The sequence below is a fragment of the Schistocerca serialis genome, chromosome 12 (assembly GCF_023864345.2).
Source record: "Schistocerca serialis cubense isolate TAMUIC-IGC-003099 chromosome 12, iqSchSeri2.2, whole genome shotgun sequence".
Lineage (NCBI taxonomy): Eukaryota > Metazoa > Arthropoda > Insecta > Orthoptera > Acrididae > Schistocerca > Schistocerca serialis.
In genome coordinates this window covers 27,116,468-27,138,284 of record NC_064649.1, presented here as the reverse complement: position 1 = coordinate 27,138,284, position 21,817 = coordinate 27,116,468, and the positions used below count along the sequence as shown (strand labels likewise).

Sequence of the window (21,817 nt, the reverse complement as noted above, 5' to 3'; positions counted from 1 at the left end):
ACTCAATAACTCGAGGATGAAATGAGATATGGTTCTACTCTCATTCCTACATATGTGTTTACCTCCGCAAAATCTTTAAACACAGTAAGAATGATGGATATGAAAAGAAATTCAGTTCTTTATCGAGTGAAGGTATCAGACTAAAATGTGCAAAAATCAAATTGTTTCACCTAATAGTGTTTGAAAAATCAGATGATAAGTATTTCATATAGGCCAGAATGTCGTCTCTCAGCACAGATGCCACCATTTAGCAAGCAGTACAGCCATAATGAAAGCTGCCCCCAGTCTGGAATGCAAAGAACATGTCTGAGGCAGTGAAAGGGTTGAGATCCCTTTCTCTCAGGAATGGGTAGATATATCAATTTCAAATTTCTGTCACATACTAACGCCTACAGTCCTTTGGCAGTGCAAAAAATGTAAGCTCCAGTCAACAGTGCAGTAAGGTCATTTACGTCATATATTTTGATATCTTGCCAGTATTGATATCAATAACAAGGAAAAATTGTGGATATTCTCAATTCCTGATAATTATCTGTATAGGTAATTAAGTTAGTACAGAACTCACACCTACCTGGATCTTTCAAAATGGTCTTTCTTGTCTACAAAAAGATTGTTCAGCTTTGTCTGACAAGGCTTCAGAATATGTGTGCATTAGAAAGTGAATTGAAATTATTTACCACTTCAGTACGAGTTGCACTGATACTGTACCTTGCGAAATGCAATTAGAAGTCAATAGTTTTTTTATGTACGGGTCAACACCTGCCATAAGGAAGTAATTTCCTGCAAAGGCTATTCTTTTATTTTGAAATAAGCACCATATTTTATTGAATGAAATGTTTTTGAGCTTCCAGTTGCATGAAATGGTTAAAATACCATGAACAGTTGACCAAGTACTCCTCGATGGTGGTCTTGGCCTGATTTTTCTGTGTAGCGTAGGCAGAGGTTTCATAACCTACTTTACCCTGAAAAGTAGACTCTAGACAATGGTCAACAGATCAAATTTGACAAAGCCTCTGTCATGACTCACTCTAATGGCTTCTGTGACTGTGTAATTAAAAAAGTCTTCAAAATAAAAGTCACAGACAACACCTGTAATATGGACGGCAGCCTGCAGCACAGCACAGTGTGAGGTGCACCGATCACAAGGTCGAACTGGGTGCATAAATTCGGAGTCAACAGATGCCCATATATGTTGATGCTGTGAGGTCCAGTGACATCAGCTGGCAGCTGGAATATATAAGGGCATATCAGTAATCCATCAGCAATCACCCCACTTGACAACAGTGAAGGAGTAAAAGATGTAAGCTCCATCCACAGGCCCATCGATACCGACCAGCTACCACGTAATCTTCTGCCGATACCATCGACGGATGCAGGACGGAGGAGTACGTGTTCAGCATGCTGCTATCTCAGCTGTTATCAGTTTTCGTGGCCTGGAGCTGCTGCTGCTACCTGGACGAGTAGCTCCTCAGTTGGCATCACAAGGGTGACTGCACCTCATTCCAGCCCTCCCACCAAGGAAAACTCCCCGGTGACTGTACCTCGTTCTAGTCCCCGCCGGTACCGGGAATCGAACCCGTGTCATCTGCATGGCAGCCAGCAGCACTGGCTAAGCAACAGAGACAGACGAGGAGCACGTGGTCAAAAGCTCACGGCATTTTAATCATTTGAACAGTTGAAACTTCATGAACATTACAGTCAGTGTTAATGCTGTGGGACTTTGCATCCTTGCGTTACTTTATTTTATTATTTAGCAATTATCTAGTTTTGCCCCCTTGGCACCTGCCATGCTTGCAGCATGTTATGTACCACATGTGTGTGAGGAAAAAGCAACATGTCATGATGTCCCTAATATGGGCTTTACATCTGTAGTAGTTGTGCCCATACCTACTACAGTTGTGCGGAACTCTTATAAGGGGCACTATCACATGTTGTTTCTCCCCACACCGCTATGTAGTTCATAACATGCTGCAAGCACAGTGATTTTTATTGTGATAATTCCAAGAGGGCAAAAATTATCTAAGTGCTAAATAATGAAATAAACTGTTTCAGAATAAAATAACAGTCTACACTGGAAAATGACTTTATTTAAGGCAATCAGAAGTAATTGTTTTACCAGACTGCTCTGTGCTGAAGGACAGGTATTACAGCAGCATGAACTTTTACAATACCAGCATGACATAAAAAAGGGGGGAGGCAGCACTGAATGGTGCCAACTTTACAGTCAGACAATGTGGAGCGTTCTGCATCTTGTGGTAACAAGGGATCTGATGCCAAATATTTCATCACTTGTGCATAAATATAAGTCTCATGTTCCACAAATACAGTAAAGGTTGGTATTTTCAGAGCTCTGTTCCTCAGTTGGTAAAAGTGAAACCCTTAGAGAATCATTTTGTTGTCCATCTATCTGTCTGTCCGACTGATATGACCCATTTTCTCGGGAACGAGTAGACATATCAAGTTAACATTTATGTCACATACTATGGTCTATACTCTGTTGGCGATGTGAGAAAATTTAAGCTTCTAAGTGAATGCAATCAGAAGAAACAAACATTTATGCCACACATTTTTATACTGACAAACTCACTCATCAAAATCTATAAGGTACTTCCCATTGACCTAGAATCATGAAATTTGACAACAAACAACATTTCACTGTACAAGTAAAGGAAAAAATCCAAAAATTGTTAATTAGGTATTATATCTGCCTGTCTGCCCATCTGTTACGATCCCCTTTTTCATGGAGACGGGTATAAGTATTAAGTTGAAATTTATGTCAGGTACTAAGATCTATGGTCGCCTGGCAGTGTAATACATTTCAGGTTCTAAATCAATGCAATCAGAAGATATGGCCATTTAAGTCACATATTTTTATAGTCAAGTCACTCATCAAAACCTGTAGGGTACTTCCACTGACACAGAATCACAAACTTTGGCAAGAAGCAAGGTTTCGTAGAACAAGTAAAGGAAGAAGTTTGAAAATTGTTAATTTAGAATTATATCACATGAGGAAAAAATAGTTTTTGTTGTTGTCATTTTTTATCCATCTGACCCACTGTTAAGACCCCTTTCTCTGAGGAAATTTATATCAGGTACTAAGGTCTATGGTCTTTTGGTGATGTAAAATATTTAAGGTTCTAAATTAGTGTAATTAAAAGTTACAGCCGTTTATGTCTTAATATTTTGAAAAGGATAGTGCTACTCACCATAGGTGGAGACGCTGAGTTGCAGATAGGCACAACAAAAAGACTGTCACAAAATTAGCTTTCGGCCAACAGGGCCTTTCTCAAAAATATTTGTGCATCTCTGCTGTATGGTGAGTAGCTACTATCGTTTTCATAATATTGTGACATTCCAACCTGGATTTTCCATTGTTAGATTTAGCCATTTATGTCACATATTTTGATACTTGCAAACTCGCTCCTCAAAAACAGTAGGATACTTCCCATTAATGTAGCATCATGAAATTTTGCAAGAAGCTGGGATTCACAGAACAAGTAAAGAGAAAAAACCTGAAAATTGTTAAACTGTAATTATATCACATAAAAATATCTTTTTACCATTAGAACTTACATTGCATTCATCATCCATCAAAATCATAGTAAAAATATCGCTTCATGCAAACATAAAATGTAAGTTGTAGCCATGTTTTAATAAGTAAATAAGAAATATTTTATTAAATCTTCTATCTCTACACATATAAACTGAAGTCAGCTGCTTGCTTTCTTTTGTATGTCTGGGCTAGTCACAGGAACTACTGTGAAGATTTTGATATACGATCTTGGAATTCCCAGGACCAGTATCTTGCCATTATTGATATCAATCAAAAATTGTCGAGATTCTCAATTCCTGTTTTGGGTGAGCTACAGTAGCTATAAATGTAATTAAGTTTGTACAGAATCCTCGGTGTGTGAGTCCTGTTCGTACTTCGCCAGTTTTTTCCTTTTTCTATTTTTGTTGAACTTTTTGCAAAACTTGTACTTGTGCAATTGTATCTGCTAAGTCATTGTTAACTAAGTAACCAGTATTGTTGTGGGCAAAATGTCAGCTGCCTATAAGCGAACCCTTTGTCTGTCCCTACCTGTGGGTAGCTCAAAAAGCAATTGTTTTAATACAAATTTTCCAAAAGCAACCACAGTGGACATTTATGTTTGTGTTGTATTGTACATCCTTGGTATGCTTTGTGGAATGTTATTGTGCACACTGTTTATCCACATCTCTTGACACTTTACTTTTACCTCGTAGCACAAGTTTTCAATAACAAAATAAATTTCAGAGTACTTACTGTGCTGTGCCCATCAAAATTAGCACAACACTGATAACACTGTGAGCAGCAGCAGAAGCATAACTGTGGCATATTAAGTTTTTCTAAATTGAAAACTCGTGGTACCATGTAACAAGGAAGTAACGAAAGGTGTAGGTGTGAATGGACAGCATGTATAATTACATCCAACAGAACACAGAAAGGATGCACAATATGACTAAAAACTAAAGTACAGAATGTTTGCTACTGGTGCTCTTACAACATTTTAGATGAAAACAATTACGTTTTGAGTAAAGAAATATACTATTTCTGACCACTTCAGTGTGTAAATAAAAAAGTGAAACATTGTGTTTAGCAGAATCTGGATTTTTTTAAAACCTAGTCTTTCTTCTTCTCATTTCTGCTAAGTGTTTATTAATTTCCCTCGTAATTTTTATTTTTATTTATTTATTTTTTTCACAACTATTTCTCCTATATTTCCAGATTCGCTTGGTGAAATTCCTCCAGGCAGCAAGCTCAAGCTGCTGAATGTGAATGCAGTTTCACAGTACTTACTCCCTAACTACAAAGGTGAGCCATACAGCACAAATATACATCCACAAAGCAAAAAGTTCCTGGTCCTGGAAAATTTTATTTCAAGTATTGGCACAAAATTTGGCACCTCTCCTATTCTAGAGCAGCCCATAAGCTAGGCAATGATCACGTGCTTATGCTCCCAGGATACTCTGCAAAAAGGCCAACTTATGTTGTGCGTATAGTACATGTGACGTAATTGTAGTGGAAGTAGAGTGAGTGTGATTAGCATAGTTTACTAAAAGAGCCTGAAAAAAAAATTAAGTACCTGTCACCATTGTAAGATACTAGAGTACTTGTGTATAAAGTTCTAGAGGAGAAGCAACTGGGGCAGGTGCCACACAAACAAATCCAAACTTATCTCCAACCTACAGCTTTTTAAACTCATAATTTGTTTCTTTGGAAAATAAACCATCTGGAGAGAAAGGTGACATAACAAGAGAGAAAAAAAAGTAATTTAGCACATAATCTTGCTCACATCCTATTCATTGCTGTTGCTATTGCATGCCATTATGATTACATGGAAACTTTGAAATTATTGTGACCTCCTTTCTATGTTGGTCATGTTGTTTGTCGCATTCAACTCTACATGAATAAACATGCACATGTCCCCCCCCCCCCCCCCCCCACACACACACACACGCAGAGAGAGAGAGAGAGAGAGAGATATGGGGGGGGGGGGGAGATATGACTTGCTGTAGCAGGATAGAGAAGAAAATGGTATCAAAATACTATAAGGCAACACAGCAAAAGTTCAGGGATTCATACATTTCTGCACCCTATCACTCATGGTCTACTAACACCCTGGACTGATAATTAAGAAAGAACAGGATTTGTAATACATAAGGATATGAAATTGTTTTGTGTTAAATGAAAATCACTTGACTTAACTCTACTCACTGTGATGATGTCGTATGCTACTTCCTGACAATGTTTCGAAAGACTCGTACGCAATTTAAGCAACTAGCATGCCATTTTCTTTGTGATAGCACAGTGCTCATATTATGTTACAATATTCATGTGGGCCAAACAGTGTAACAGTGTTCAGTAATATCTATGACTACAAACCAAAAAAATTCACATTTGTGATCAATACAAACATAGGAGCAAATTCTGCCTCATACACAAAAACGTGAAATTACCTTATAGATCTGTTTCAGAGTATATATATCCAGATGAACTATTTTATTAAATATAGTGTGTAATAGCTTTATTTTCTGAATAAATATCGAAAATGTAATAAATTTTCAGTTACTGGTACTGCACATCATACGGTGAGGCCCAATTTGAGAAGATACTGTGCGTAAGAACATATGTGAAAAATAAAAATGCACAATGCAATGATGTATGAGTGTGCTCGATGCTCTGGTGTCTTGCCAATTGTGTGAGGTTGAATGCTCTGAGTGAGATACATGCAGTGTAGGACTCAGCCAGGGAACGTAGCATCTTAGCTTCAGTGATTTTAAAGATGTGTTCTGAAGTTAGTCCCTGCATATGTCAATTGTTTAATAATTAGATCTTTAGCATTATGAATAAATTGATCTTGGATCACACCGTGAAAAAAAAAAAACTGTGAAGAGTTTACAAACATGTGTATGCAAATATGCCTCTCAAGTGAAGTGATATGTATGAACAGGATAGAGAGAAGAATGTATGATGGTGCTAAAACATAAAAAAAAAATTTCTTTGATTATGTGATAAGTTTACACTGTTCAACTTTTCCACTATTTTGCGCATATTTTACACATTTGATTTACAAAATTCATAATCTAACATCAAACCTTTTAATGACAGGAATATGCATTTCACTTCATTCAAGAGAAAAAAAAAACAAGTATTAATACAAATTACACCTGATGATGGACCCACAGGCTCATAAATGCATCGTGTACTAAATAAAAAATGAAGAGTTGTGGCCGAAGACATTTTTTAATTCATACTTCCAGTGTTAGAACAAAGAAATGCATACATTTGTCTGTCAGCTAACATTGAGAAGTTGATAAAATGTGGACACTTTTTATGTGGCAATTTTAGGTGGCAGTATGATTGTGTCAAATACTGCTACAGGTCAGGTCTGAGCTACCTCATTAACAATAGGCTGCCAACCTAGCTGTAGCCATTCTTAAATGTTTTGTGTTGTGTATTGCTTGTTGTTGTCTTTTCTTATTTTGAAGTGAGTGAAGAGACTACTGTCGGTCCTTCAAAGATTTTGATTAGGAGTCTGCCTGCTTAGCCTACCACGCAGCATGCCCAGGTTCAATTCCCAGCTTGTTTGGAGAATTTTTCCGCTCTTGGACTGGGTGTCGTGTAGTTCTCATCATCATTTCATCATCGTCACTGACACACGTGTTACCCAGTGAGGCATCACCTGAAACATGACTTGTAACACAGAGGGCAAACTTCCCCAGATGGGGCCTCCCGACCTTCTGTGCCACAAGACTATTTTTTGACTAGGACCCTCACAGCACAAGAATGTTCGGTGGTCTTGTGACAATCTGACAGTTCTGCTTTCACAGGCCACTGCACTGCGAGAGGGAGGCAGGGCTTGTTTGCCCGTCCATCTCCTCTCCCCTCTGGCAGTCAGAATTCCAGTTTGTTTATACTTGTGACTGCCTGCAAGTCCACACTCCACACTATAGCAATTAGAAAACAAAACCTGTCTTGTATATCGAAATTTTTTCCCCAAACGTTTGGACTCGCATTCGGGCGGACGATGGTTCAAAAGTGCACCCGGCCATCCTGATTTAGGTTTTTTTTTGTGATTTTCCTAAATCGCTTCTAGCAAATACTAGGATGGTTCCTTTGAAAGGGCATGACCAACTTCCTTCCCCATCCTTCCCTATTCTAATGGGAGTGATGACCTTGCTGTTTGATCCCTTCCCCAGAATCAATAACAACAACAACTACTACTACTGCTACTACTACCCCTACCCTAATGTTTGGATAGAGTTATTTTCAGTTCTATTTCAATTCTAAGTGCCTTGTCAATTCTAGCTGTAGCATTGTCAAGTATGTGTCACACTGATGTGAACACCCAAAAAAAGTCAAAATTGATTTTCTGTAGATTTTGTAATCCTCATATTGGGCAGGAAATGTCAAAAAACACCTTAAATCAGTAACAAATTCGGTTCACTTGTAGCAAATGTGGCTGCTTCTTGACAGAACAATCATTTGTAGAAAGTTTAAATACAGCCAGATGAAAAACAAATGCCATTTCAGAAAAAAATGTTGAAGTTTTTTGCAAAACCAAACAGACCACTCGAAATCTTCACTAGCCAACTGTTTTTTAACAGTCAATTACAAAACACTAAGACTTGGTCTTCACTATAAAGTATGACAACATTTTATGTTTGTACATCTAACCATTTAAAAATAAATAAGTAAATGTGATTTACTACCGAAGACATACAAAAAATTTTGCCAAAAATACATGATAAGTTTTCTGGTCCCTATGAATGCTGACACAATGCTGTGGCACAGCTTGACTAGAAGAAGGGATCGTTTGGTAGGACATGTTTTGAGGCATCAAGGGATCACAAATTTAGCATTGGAGGGCAGCGTGGAGGGTAAAAATCGTAGAGGGAGACCAAGAGATGAATACACTAAGCAGATTCAGAAGGATGTAGGTTGCAGTAGGTACTGGGAGATGAAGAAGCTTGCACAGGATAGAGTAGCGTGGAGAGCTGCATCAAACCAGTCTCAGGACTGAAGACCACAACAACAACATGAATGCTGAACTCGGCTCAACTGCTGTGTTGGCTCTTGCCTCCTGCTATTTATAAAGCTACTGTTTGCTGAGATTTAACAGCCTTTGGCCTGTGGAATTCCAGTATTGTGTTTCATAAAGGACTGGCAACTGCGAGGATAATCCCAAAAGTAAGGTCATCCATTTTTTTATGAGTACATAGACCTGTTTATTTCTACAATGGTTTACATCAGTTTACAGCTTGAACATTTAGCTATTTTTCAACATAATCACCATTTCTGTCGATGCATTTTTGTAGGCGCTGTGGCAGTTTTTGTATGCCCATGTCGCACCAGCTCGCCGCTATGCTGTTCAGAAAGTTATGAACCTCTTCTTTCATCTCGTCATCGGAGCTGAATCGCTTTCTGGCCAAATGTTCTTTTAACCTAGGGAACAGGTGATAGTCACTGGGCGCCAAGTCATGACTATAGGGTGAGTGGGTGATTATGTTCCACTGAAACTGTTGCAGGAGGGCAACGGTTTGCCGAGTGATACGTGGGCGAGCGTTGTCATGGAGAATGTGTACGCCCTTGCTCAACATTCCTCTTTTCCAGTTCTGAATTGCCCGTTTGAGTATTTTCAGAGTCTCACAGTACTTGTCAGTGTTAATTGTGGACCCAGCGATTCAGCTCCGATGACGAGGTGAAAGAAGAGGTTCATAACTTTCTGAACAGCTTTGCAGTGAGCTGGTATGACATGGGCATACAAAAACTGCCACAGTGTTTACAAAAATGCATCGACAGAAATGGTGATTATGTCGAAAAATAGCTAAATGTTTAAGCTGTAAACTGATGTAAACCATTGTAGAAATAAACAGGTCTATGTACTTATAAAAAAATAGGAGACCTTACTTTTGGGATTGCCCTCATATATTTTCTCATTTAATTTCCTGTCACAGTTTCATGCATATTCCATAATGGCGACTTGATCTAAATAAATCCATTCATTTTTGAACTATTGTTACACCAAAAAGTACAATAGCAACGAGAAATATAAATACAAAATACTGAAATATATAAAAATTCACAAACATCCTGTATGTACAGATCACAGAAATTCATTACATCTGTGAGATACGTGCTTCTTTATCATGTGACTGTGAAATAAATCCAGTCCAATTTATAAATATTTTGTTGTCTTCTTATAGTATACATTCAAACTGTCTGTCATTACAACAATTGACTGCCATACACTAGTTCAACTTAGCAAATGTCGTTGAATACACATGACAGCCGCCATTAGTATTCAATATGTGTCGTATGCACTGTCATCATGCCACAGTACTGGTTTGTATGCTTCCGTTTATTTCAAGTACTACCTCTCAGTGTGTGTGTGTGTGTGTCTCAATTTCGTAATTGCATTTGCATACAAACATTATAGATTTTACAAATTCCCTTTTTAAAATCTTATAAAATTATCCAATCTTCATAAAAAGCCGTTGTAAAAGTACCATAATTCTCTTAAACAGTTTTTGCAATATAAATTGTAAAATTTAGTTGTAGCACATGTGGCTGTTATTAATACATTAGTTTTTATGAATACTGTTTTATTTTTAACCAAATGTGTAACATTACAACCACATTTTATGAAGACTGGAATGATTTTAAAAGTTTTTAAAATGGAAATTGGTAATGTTTCTATGTGGATTCATCTGTGAATTTGAGAGACAGACTCTGATAGTACTGAAACTTCCTGGCAGATTAAAACTGCGTGCCGGACCGAGACTCGAACTCGGGACCTTTGCCTTTCGTGGGCAAGTGCTCTACCAACTGAACTGCCCAAGCATGACTCACGCCCTGTCCTCACAGCTTTAATTCCGACAGTACCTCGTCTCCTACCTTCCAAACTTCACAGAAACTCTTCTGCAAACCTCACAGAACTAGCACTCCTGGAAGGAGAGCTTCTATGAAGTTTGGAAGGTAGGAAATGAGGTACTGGCGGAATTAAAGCTGTGAGGACAGGGCGTGAGTCGTGCTTGGGTAGCTCAGTTGGAAGAGCACTTGCCTGTGAAAGGCAAAGGTCCCGAGTTCGAGTCTCGGTCCGGCACACAGTTTTAATCTGCCAGGAAGTTTCGTATCAGTGCACGCTCCACTGTAGAGTGAAAATTTCATACTGATAGTACTGTTCGATAAATGGAGACATACTGGTACTGCAGCATGGCGACAGTGTGCATGAACCCATAGTGATAATTGATGGCACATGTCAAGTACACTCAATCACATTTGCTAAGATGACCTAGGATATCTAAGTCAATTGTGCCAAGGACAGATGGTTTGAATGTATACAGTAAGAACAGAATGAAACTGTCATGTATTGCATTGGAGTTATTTTACAGTAACATGATAAAGATGCAGGTATGCTGTAGCCATTGTAATGAATTTCTGTAATTGTACTTTCTTCCTGATGCTGTATTTTTTAGCATAGACAGTGGTGCAAAAATGAATGAACTCACTCAACTAGTACCTATTGACCCTCGTATGACAGTGCATGGTACCAATATGTTACAAAAAGCCCCACACAAGAATTGATTTTTCAGAGAGGCATGTCTCTAGTTCAGATAAGGGTCAAGTGTTTTGGAAAGCCCTGGGCCTAGTGAACATTTGTATACCTGTTAGAAGGATGGGCCTACAGTACAGGGTCAAAATATAAAGATTACACGCTTCCTCCACCCCAAGCAAATTGGGCAAATTGGTTGATTCTTTTGCAGTTGGTGTGGTCTAGGGTTTACCTTAGGCAGCTAATGAAAACTCCAGTTTTTCATGGGTGGTTCATGAGAAAACCTAAAAATTGGCTTTTAGCGGTTTTTGCGCCATGAGCCGTGATTGTCTAAATAACTAATCAATCATAAGAAATGGCCCAAATTTAACTATATATTCTTTAGGCATTTATCTAGAAATGTTAACTGTATACTCTTTAGATATTTATCTAGAAATGCCATTTTCTAAAAGTTTTATCCGTTACGTATATACACTCGAAAAACCATGATTTTTGGGTAATACAAGTACCTGTTGTGGGGATGCCATTTCTATAATTTTATTCTTAGCAAATCATTGAAATTTTTGCCATATGTTCTTAAGCTGATGATCTAGGGTAAACTTGAATTTTTTTCAATATTACTGTCCATTACTGATACACAGGCACTCGAAGGCATTTAAAATGTGCATATAATATCCAATTTGAGGTGTAAATGTAGTTTTGACTGACTTACTGAACACATGGTGGGGTTTCTAGGGTTATTATAAGCTTTCTGATGTCACCGAACTGTGTTTTTCAATCAGTATTTCTTTTTTACTAATAAAACTTTATAATGCTCTTTCCCAGTACAGTGAGCACGTCACAGTTATATAGGCTGTCTTGACCAGGGAATTATTCAGTGATGTAACCTGGCAGCATAAAGAAGCATCATACAAAAAATTATTTTGCCATGTGAAATTCTTTGTACTTGCAAATCGAACGCCACGTTTTCTGGTATGGTGTAGGTGTACCCTTAAAGTGTTGTACATTTTTGTGTAAAGTAGTGTAAAGTGAACTTATTTTGGATGGGAGTCCTGCGCTCACTTTAAACTAGAGGAAGCATGTACTTTGTGGTGTGGTCACATTACAGCATACATTTGTAGTATAGTTTTAAAACCATTTGTTTTTATTCCACGCAAAGCAGTTTCAATTTTTTTTAAATTTAACATTTTTTTTTTTTTTTTTTTTTTTTTTTTTTTTTTTTTTTTTTTTTTTTTTTAAAAAAAAAGGTACAGATTATAAGCGAGGCATTTTTGATGAATTGCGATCAGTGAGCAAAGTATCTAGAAAAAATGTTAAGTAAATGATTTTGTGTTAACCTTGTGTTTAGCATGTGTGTGTCAAAGTGTATAAATGTGTTGAAGTATGTAAATAAACTGTCAAAACTTTGGTGGCCTATAGAATTTGTTTTGTATAAGCAACACACCCTGCTGTAACAGGGAAATAGAAGGGAACCAGCTGAAAAATGCTCCTGTCAGGGCATAAAAAAGACGAATGTGCTCTTCTTTGGAAGACCGTGACAGGGAAGTGGGGAATCTGCTGCTTCAATCCTCATTCCGTCTTTCTCCCCAAAAATTTTGGCCTGCAGACATATTCATGCCTTTTTGTGCTGAAATAAAGTAGGGGACAGACAGTGAGTGTGGAAGGGAGGGGAAACAGTGTCAATGATGGTGGGAGAGAGGAAGTGGGAGTGAAAGAGAGATGGAGATAATAGCAGTGGGAGCAAAAGAGGAAGGAGACAGTGGAAATGAGAGAGAGATATGAATGGCCACCATACATAGGCTTGGGAGAAAGGGGGGGGGGAGAGGGGGGATACTGGAGCCACCCCAGACCACCAGTGAACTTGAACACGAAATGGGTATAGGGGGATGTCACTCCCACCTACCCCCCCCCCCCCCCCCCTTTTCTGTTCAAGAATTTTTGACCTGCCAAAGTATGGTGGAGACAATGGTAATGGGAAAGAAAGACAAACTGAGATAGTGTAAGTGAGTGAGAAGGCCGTGGCATTGGGATATACTGAAAATAGAGACTGTGCTAATGAGAGATATGACACCGCCACAGTGGAAGAGAGAGACAGAAGGAACCAATGTAAGTGAGAGAGGAGGCAGTGTCAGTGGGAGAGAAAGAAACAAGTACAGACAGGAGCCTACATGTCCAGCAGTTGTCATTTTTTTTTTTGGGGGGGGGGGGGGGGGGGGTCAACTTTTAACAAATTTCCTCCCGTTCCATACCCAACTGAAAATGGTCTACTCTATGCAAGGACGTCTGTAGAGAAGGCAGTCATGGTTGAAGACAATGAAAGCAGACTGTAATCAAGAAAGAGAGAGACAGTGGCAGTGGGAGAGAAAAGGAATGGGACAAAGTCAATGGCAGTGGGACAAAGAGACAGTGAAAGTGGCAGAGGAGGCAGTGGTGAGGAGAGCAAGAGAAAGAGGCGGAGACAGTGACAGTGGGAGACACACACAAGAAAAAGTGCCAGTAGGAGAAAAAGGAGACAGTGGAAGTAGCCATAAATAGACAGTTGTGGTGGAAGGAAGATGCTGAGTACGAAGGCTTCACTACAAAGAGAAAATGGGTAAAATGATTTAGAATGTTCTGTTTTAAAACATGTCTGCATTGCAAAAGTTTTGGTGAGCAAGGCAGAATGAGGTTTGAGGCAGCTGATCCTTCCTTTTCTATCAGACTCTTTTTAAAGAGGAGCATATCCACCTTTCTTGTGATCTAACAGGAGCATTTTTCTTCTGGTTAAAGAATGTGTATGCACCTGTGACAGGAAACTAAATAAATAACATTGTGTTTTTCTTTAATTATAGGTAAATGGTACTTTCAGGTACTTTCAATGGTAATACAAAAAAGTGTATATTGTAAAGTCAATTAAACTGGATTTTGTAAACTCATAATACCAGGTATGAAAGCACTTGTATTTTCCTATAAAACAAGGCACAGCTTCCAGATTTGGGAAATTATGCTCAGAAACTTTGGAATACAATATTATCAAAACAGGTTTCAGATATATATCACGGTGTAAGAACAGGTGGTGTCTCAAAGTTGGAGTGTAACAGCGCAACAAAATTATAGCGTCACTTTTTGAAACACTGTCATTTTCCTCCATTGTGATGCAGAAGTTCAAAATTTGGCTCAAAGATGCCTACAACCTTCATCTGTAATGGTACAAAAACGTGGCACTGTGTGCTATGACAATTGGTCTCTGAGATGCTTCAAACAGCATGCAACGAAATGTGCATAAAAAAGGCCAGAACTCAGAAGTTCATGTGAGATGTAAGGTGGATTAATGACGTCACAATGGCATCACAATCCAGACTGAGCTATTGTGGACGTGTCACACTATGAGAAAGTTGTCCCACTTCCCCTTACCCTCATATCACTTCTTGTGCTGATGCCTCATGACAGAGGTCAGAACCAGGAATCCCAGTATTGAAGTCGTGCAGTTTTCTCTTACAGGTGGCCAAGGAAACAATTCAGACACACCATTGATCAAAATTGACAGGAAAAGGCTTTATGAGCTGTCATAAATGGCGTTGATGAAAACACTCATTCCCTTTGGCACTCGTTTTCACACATTTTGTGGTGAAAAACAATAGTCAACAATATTATGTGCAGCAGGACAATGTTCTTGACAATTTTTGACACAACTGGCACCCAACCCCCACCTTCCCCACCCTCAGATGATTCAGTCTTTATTTAAACAATGGAAAATCCAGGAAGGAATGTAACAGTGTTCGAGAAGGAAAGTTGCTACTCACCATATAAAGGCAGTGTGGTTTCAGTTGCCTGAAACTGCATTCATTTGTGTGAGCTGCATGTGTGTGTGTGTGTGTGTGTGTGTGTGTGTGTGTGTGTATTGTTGACAAAGACTTAATGGCCGAAAGATATAATTGTGAGAATCTTTTTGTTGTGCCTATCAGCATCTGTGCTATATGGTGAGTAGCAACTTTCCTTGTTGAATATCAGTCTATATTTAAGAATATCTTGGGGATGGAACTGTGTTGAACATTATCTCACTATTTGGAGTGTAGCCTGACCACAATTTATGCTCTGCTATACAGTATGGAACCATCTGGGACCATTCAGAACCATTTGATGATATTTGAACATGATCCAAAGGAGAAAATGGTGTTAATGCGTTCCAATCCTTCCTTCTACATATCCTCCTCCTGCATGTGCGCTGGGGGTGTGCAACATTGACATGCACCTGAATAAAACATTAAAGGGGACCTTCTAAGACCCCACAGTTCAGCAACACCGTTTGTGCCACATGCTCACCTTTGTTGGGCTTTTTAAAATCGTCTCTATACAGTGCGGTGACATGACATTCGTTCACCAGTTCCTAGTTACCAGCCAAGATAGGCAACCCTTTTGACACACATCAGCTGAATGGTGCTACGTTGGTGCAGTAGCACTTGCTGGCTGAATGTGAAAACTGATGGGTGTCGGAAGGGTGGCCTATTCGCGGAGAGGAGGGGGTGTCCGTAGTAGGACCATTTGCTTTATTCACATGTGTGTGTCAATGTCACACACTTCCCCTCTCCCCTCCCACAAGGCTCCCTAGTAGTTGCACAAAGCACAGGAGAGTGTGAGAAAGGAGGGTTTGGAAAGCATAAACACACTTTTCTGCTTCAGATCATGTTCATATCTCGTTGAATGGTCACTAGTGGTTCCACCCTGCATGCAACAGCAAACTTTGTGGCTATGCTACACTCCAAAGGAGTGAGCTCTCATTTAGTGAGGTTGCAGCCCCACGATGTCCTTAAAGGATGACTGAATCGTCCAGTTGGTGTCAACACTTTTTGGAACTAACCTTCCAATGTGCCTAAAAATGGAAGCTAGCTTACAAGTAGTGTGTATTGCCAGTGTTGACGTCCAGCAGTGAGATATAGACTTTTAGTACAAAAACCGTTTGAAACTGGAAGATTGCACTGTGAATAAGGACGAAGCTAGTAAGATAGGGAGCTAGTAAGATAGACAGGAAAACAAATAAATGGTTCGAGCAGTGGAAGAGGTAATTATGACTATTATTTAAATCCAGACCAAGGGGGTGAGACATGGAGGCAGGCGAATGGATGGCAGAAGGACCGAGGAAGTTCTCTGCTGGATTCTGTGAGATGAGAAAAAGACTGATGCAAAAACATGATAAGAGGTGGGAAAATGATGTCAGAAAACTCGCAGGAGCATCTGTTCATTAACACGTCGTCTTCCGTGAATCCCACGTGATGGAGAGTACTCGGCAATGTGTAACAAGTTAAATTACATACTACCTGATCAAAAGTATCCGGACACCGATCAGTGGACATTAATAAAGGTTTGAATTTTGCAGGCAACACCTTTGGTGAGGTGTCTGTGGAGTAATGGCAGCCAATTCTTCCGTATGAGACAAAACCTGCACTTTAGGCAGGCCAGTCCATTCTAGGAATTTTCACAAACCAGCAGATGCTGCTTTATGACAGGATGCATTGTCATCCTCATATACAAGCAGTCATCATCTCTGAACTGTCCTCTCTTGTACACAGTACATAATACTGTAAATGCATTAGAATGACAGGAGACCACTCACCGAAAAGCAGAAGTGTCGAGTTGCCGATCGGCACATTGACAACTCACCATTTCTACTTTTTGGTGAGTGGCCTCCTCTAATCCAAAAATATTTACGTTCTACAATAACTTTTCAACAACACTGTACATAATACTGTAAAATGTGTTCATATAATTCTGTATTTAACATTTTCTTAAGTGCAATAATGTGATCACACCCTAACCGCGAAAAATGCCACATACTGTAATACCACTTCCTCAGTACTCCACTATTGGCACTACACGTGATGGTAGGTAATGTTCTCCAGGCATTCCCCAAACCCAAACATCAGCCTGCCATGGGCTATAGTGTGATTCATCACTTCAAATCACGCATTTCCAGTGCTCGTCTGTCCATTGGCATCACTCTTTACAGCACCTCAAAAGTCACTTAGCACTGACTGTAGAAATGTGTGGTGTACAAGAAGCTGCTCGAGCATTGCGCCCTATGCACACTCATTATGCTAGTTAGCACTTTGGAACTCACAAGTGATTCCTTCTGTTGATTTTGTGCAATTTTGTTTGCAACCACCCTCTGCAATTCTTTGCCGCCTTCCCCGTCCCTCAGTACATTATGCCTCCCATTAGTGATGCAGTCCTGTGTGTGTGTGTGTGTGTGTGTGTTGGCGACGGCGGCGGCAGTGTTGGGGAGGGTGGGGCCATGATGAATGATTGTGGCAAAAACCTCAGAATGCTCACTTATGAAACACCTGCTTGTCTGCTATTTAACAAATATTTCATATCACAACAAAACACACCAGTAAAAATCTGTAGCAGTACAAAAATAAAGGACAGACAAAAATGTGGCTGCAGCAGGAGGCAGCTGACACAATGGAGAGAGCATTCATTGACTGCTGTAACTACATTTTATTGTGAAGTTTTCAGTGAATGTTTGTAGTTATTATATTAATTTAAGTCAAAGGCATTTTTGTCTTGTTTTCTTTTTAACTTCACTTTTGAATTTATGGTAACTTGCTGCAAATGTACACTATTAAATATTAGTGTGCTTCTCATTAGTGAGCTACACAGTTTTTTCGATGCTGCCATTTTCATTGACAGGGCCGCTGTTGTCACCCACGTCCGATGTGGCAGCAGTTCCCATCGCGCGCACCAAGGCGAGGCAGGCACTTGTCGCATCCGTGCTCGATGCGCTCACCAACCTCCTGCCATCCGCGACTTACTTGCGCTCCAATGTCAACACTGGCATGGGATTCCTGCTGGGTGAGTCACCTCTGCTAATGTACTGTGTAGGAAAATGTGCACCTGAACATATATATGCTAACACACACACACACACACACACACACACACACACACACACACACACACAGGATAGTCAGAAGCAGCCTGAAAAACTTGTAATGGTGTTGCAGGGTGGCTTGTGCTGAGAATTGTTAAGAGAAAAATTCAGTACATTGTGCCAATTCCAAGTTAATTGACATTGAAGTTAGCCATCAGCCCATTGTGCATGCAAATTCAAGTGACCCTGTAGACACTGCATCGCCAAATGTGTTCTTCCTTTTGTTTCCTAAAACTAAACAAGAGAGAGATTTAACCCAAGCCAAAGGCTGAGCAGTCTCAGCAATCAGTGTGCTATCATCTACTCTATGAGAACAACTGAGACTTATTGAATTTGTGAGTGCAACAGCCTGATTGGCTAACTGCAATGCTAATAACTCAGAAATGGCTAACATATCAAATTTTTTTCTTATCAGTTATTTCTACCCTGCAACACTTTTATAACCTTTTCGTACTGCTTGTGACCGCCTTGTATATAAGAAGGTCATTCCACAAGTCATGGCAACTATTGTATACTGGAGATAATGCGCAAATTCCGTTGTGGCGTTATGTGCATTGAACCAATACAGCAGTACGTGTCTAGGAGGGAGGGGGGGGGGGGGGGGGGAACTCCATCCAAACAGACCATGAAGGCCCAACAGTACCGATCTGTCGCCATTTCTTCCTCAGACCACACATATCACTGGATACATGTATGGAAGCACATGTGGTCAGCACACTACTCTCCGAGCCGTTATCAGTTTTTGTGACTGGAGCCACTACTTCCCTGTCAACTCGCTCCTCAATTGGCCCCACGAGGACTGAGTGCTCCACACTTGCCAGAAGCGCTCGGCAGCAGGACAGTCACCCATCCGAGTGCTAGCCCAGTCCCATAGCACTCGACTTCGGTAATCTGACAGGAACCGGCGTTACCACTGTGGCAAGCCCATTGGCATGTATCTGAGTGCCAACGTAAAATAGGTTTCTAGTACATGAGGTCACAGTAAAGATTGAAATGAAACACACTGATTGGAACTCTGTATAAATTTATTGTACGCAAGTGCAAATGGAACGGAAATGAATCAAAATCAATACTGTGCTTCACTATAGTTCCCCAGTGCATACCCACAGTGTTGCCAGGGATGATGAAGACGTTGAATGCCATTGGCATAACCATCAGTGAGAGTCACCTGTCGCCAAAATCGTGTGAGGACATTTGCCCTGTTTGCAAAGCATCTCCCATGTAGCACTTTCCTCAGTTGTGAAATCAGGTTGAAGTTGCATGGACTGAGGTCTAGTGAGTAGGACGGGTGAGGAGAATCAATCTTGTCGCACAGCCAACCTCAGACTGGACTTTCGGGCACTGGTACCAAACCGTCCTCACATGCGGTCGCAATCTGTCAGTTGATTTCAGTAATGTTTGCCGCAGACTTTCAAATATATTTACTGTGATGCCACACATTTTCATAATGTACCATAGTTGCTGTGAGGTATGTGATATCAACTATGTTATGAAAAGTGTAGATTGCTGCTCACTGTAGAGATGACATGTTGAGCTGCAGACAGGTAGAATGAAAAGGCAGTTACACTTTTATTGAAAGCCTGCTTCAGAAAAGAAAATACACACACACACACACACACACACACACACACACACACACACACACAGAGAGAGAGAGAGAGAGAGAGAGAGAGAGAGAGAGAGAGAATGGGGGAGACTCAGGGGACACAATATAGATTTTGTGAGTGAATTAACTGCTCTTTCAACTCTAATGTATCAGAATCTTTGAGCACAGATATGTTTCCTGTTCTTGGAAATAGACGGAAGTCTCCTCTATTTACAAGAGGACCACATAACTATTTACTTGTATCACTGTTATTATATTTATAGCAGAATCCTAGAAAATATTCAGAGTTATTATGACCTACCAGGAGCGAAACAGCTTCCTCCATAGATTCTGAAGTAATTGATCCTGTGAAACTAGATCTCCGCTTTTCAGATGTTATATGGACAGTGTCACGGATAGGGGAAACCAAGTTCTATTGTGATTCTAAACTTTTGGAAAACTTTTAATTCATTATTACATCAAAGACTTCTAAAGAAGGAAATACAAGACAGCACTTCAGCTTTGGAAAAGAGTACAATATGCAAAATCACTTGTAATTGTGGCAAATTCTGTATAGGTCAAGTCTGGCAGGGCAATATGCACCTGCTTGATAGGACACCATAAAAGTTGGAAACTTAGAAAAGGAGATTCTACTTTTGTGGACCACATGCTTAAAGACGACCATAGTTACAAAGTGCAACATGAATTGTTGGGTCACATCAATAAGGGGAGGAAGATGAACTGCCTTGAAGTAATGGAAATTAACCCTCAAATGGGCACGCCGATATTTGTAACGTGAGTGGACGTGCAGTGCACTTTGTACACAATTAAAGAATAGCTGTCTTAATGTTACCAAGGTAAACATGAATGAGGAAAATCACAGTTTAATCTTAGTTTAATTAAACAATGATAAGATAAGCTTACATTATATGAGCCAAATCACTGCTTAGGTAAAAATAATAAAGAAACTTTTATTTCATCACTCTGATGCCATGCACAAGTCTTACCCCACAGTTATGACACGCTCTAAACATTAAACAGTGCAGTTGCAACAAATCACAACCAGCCACTCATTATATTGCTAATTATCTCGTATATAATTGCCCCATTGTGGGATTCTGCCGCTAACTCAGCATCTGTCTCATTTTCTGGCATGGATCGTACATTTTCTCACCTAGCTCACAGTTTATTTTGTGTTATTGCTCCTCACTTAGACGTATGACAGCACAACTTAGCACTGGGTTAGTTCAAGCAATAATAAAGGAGTACCAGGTGTACAAGTAGGAAATGAATATTTTTTGTCTAAAAAAACCTGTTAAATGCAGAAGAATGATAGATAGTGCTTTATTCAAAGTATGCTCCATCATTTGTTATATATATGCCCATATTTCGGGCAATTTATGTATACCATAGCAGTAAAAAATTTCCCCTTTAGCTGCGAATCATTGATCGAGCCATTTTTCCACATCTTTAAATGTACCAAAGTGACATCAATTCTTAGCAAGTGCACGACCCATCAGTGCAAACAAGTGGTAATCAAAACGAACCAAGTCTGGTGAGTAAGCCGCATGGGTTAGAACTCCCCAGCCAAGTACTTATAACATATCATGAACTGGTTTTGCCATATCTGAAGGAGCATTGTTATGAAGAAGAATGACTTTGTGTTGACTCATTCAGTATTGTGGTCTTTTTCAAGTAGCAAATGGATCAGGTCAGTCAATTGTTGTTGGTAATGTTCAGTATTAACCATTTCCGCAGGTTTTAACAGCCCTAATAGACCACACTCCTCTGGTCGCACCAAAAACAGATCATTGTCTTTTTGTCAAAGCAGTTCGGTCTTGCAGTCAATGTGGATGGTGTGCCTGAGTCTATCCATGATTCTTTGTGCTTGGGATTCTCAGAATAAATCCACTTTTCATCCCCTGTAACCATATGATGCAAAAATGACTTCATTTTGTATGGAGCAAGCAAAATGCCACATTTGTGTTTGTGCTTTTCCATTTGCCTGTCATTCAACATATGTGGTATCCATCTACTGGTCTTCTGAATCTTTCCCGTCTTTCATAGCCAATTGGAAACGGCTTGTTGACTAATGCCCAATTGCTCAGCAAGTTGTTTTTCTGTTTGCAAATCACCTTCATTCAACAATGCTTCCAGTTCCACATCTTCATATTTTTTGACGGCTTTCCACGTTCCTTGTCTGTAAAATCGAAGTCACCATTTTTGAAATGCCGAAACCATCATTCA

General features: G+C 39.7%; 1 protein-coding gene across 2 annotated transcripts in view; it reads left to right on the top strand.

The window, feature by feature from the left end:
* Nucleotides 1-21,817, top strand: part of LOC126428208 (FAST kinase domain-containing protein 4) — an 85,360-nt gene that overhangs the window by 44,564 nt on the left and 18,979 nt on the right. For both annotated transcript variants that reach the window (XM_050090123.1, XM_050090124.1), the window contains exons 7-8: nt 4,748-4,834; nt 17,745-17,906. In XM_050090123.1, coding sequence (XP_049946080.1) covers nt 4,748-4,834; nt 17,745-17,906 — 249 coding nt within the window. The remainder of the gene's footprint in view (nt 1-4,747; nt 4,835-17,744; nt 17,907-21,817) is intronic.